General features: G+C 49.1%; 1 protein-coding gene across 1 annotated transcript in view; it reads left to right on the forward strand.

Moving 5' to 3' along the window:
- Window positions 1–7: 7 nt before the first annotated feature.
- LOC104501088 (pentatricopeptide repeat-containing protein 1, mitochondrial-like) overlaps window positions 8–638 on the forward strand; it is a gene marked incomplete at its 5' end in the record, with an annotated part of 5,168 nt that continues 4,537 nt past the window's right edge. Inside the window, 2 exons of the mRNA XM_010144839.1 lie at window positions 8–181; window positions 594–638. Of these exons, the coding sequence (XP_010143141.1) occupies window positions 8–181; window positions 594–638 (219 nt within the window). The remainder of the gene's footprint in view (window positions 182–593) is intronic.

Genomic DNA, 638 nt, shown 5'->3' on the forward strand with positions numbered 1-638 from the left:
CGGGACGTTGTCTAATAAATTTTCTTCCAGAAAATATTATCACAAAACCAGGTCACACTTTCAGAATTTAAAGGTTCAAGAAGAGGGAGAGGAAGAACCAGAAAGAAAACTTCGACGAGGTCCTAAGAACACCCCGTACTGGTACTTCTTACAGTGCAAGGCCCTGATCAAAGAGGACAAGGTCAGTCCCCAGCTCTTCCCTCATCTGCTTTGTTGTTGCTGTGATGGAAGGTGCAGCTCTCGGTCACCCAGAGAGGTGTTAGAAGCCCCATCCCTGGAACTGTTCAAGGCCAGCTTGGATGGGGCTTGGAGAAACCTGATCTAGTGGAAGGTGTCCCTGGCCATGGCAGTGGGGTGGAACGAGGTGGAACCTTTCCAACCCAAGCCGGTCACTGATTCTATAATGCCGGCACCCTCTCCCCTCTGTATCATCCTGTTGCTCAGTATCTTTATCAACAGAAGTAAAATAAGAATTTGTGAGGAGTCCTGTGTTCTCTAGAACGTCTACCACAACATGCCCATGGCTGCTGCATTAATATCCACCGTCATTGATTCTCTTGCGGCCTCATCATGGATCTTCCTCTTCCCCATAGCTGGCGGAGGCTCTGGAGCTGTTTGAGGTGCAGATGCTGAAGGAA

The sequence above is a fragment of the Buceros rhinoceros genome, unplaced genomic scaffold (assembly GCF_000710305.1).
Source record: "Buceros rhinoceros silvestris isolate BGI_N320 unplaced genomic scaffold, ASM71030v1 scaffold2051, whole genome shotgun sequence".
Classification (NCBI taxonomy): Eukaryota; Metazoa; Chordata; class Aves; order Bucerotiformes; family Bucerotidae; genus Buceros; species Buceros rhinoceros.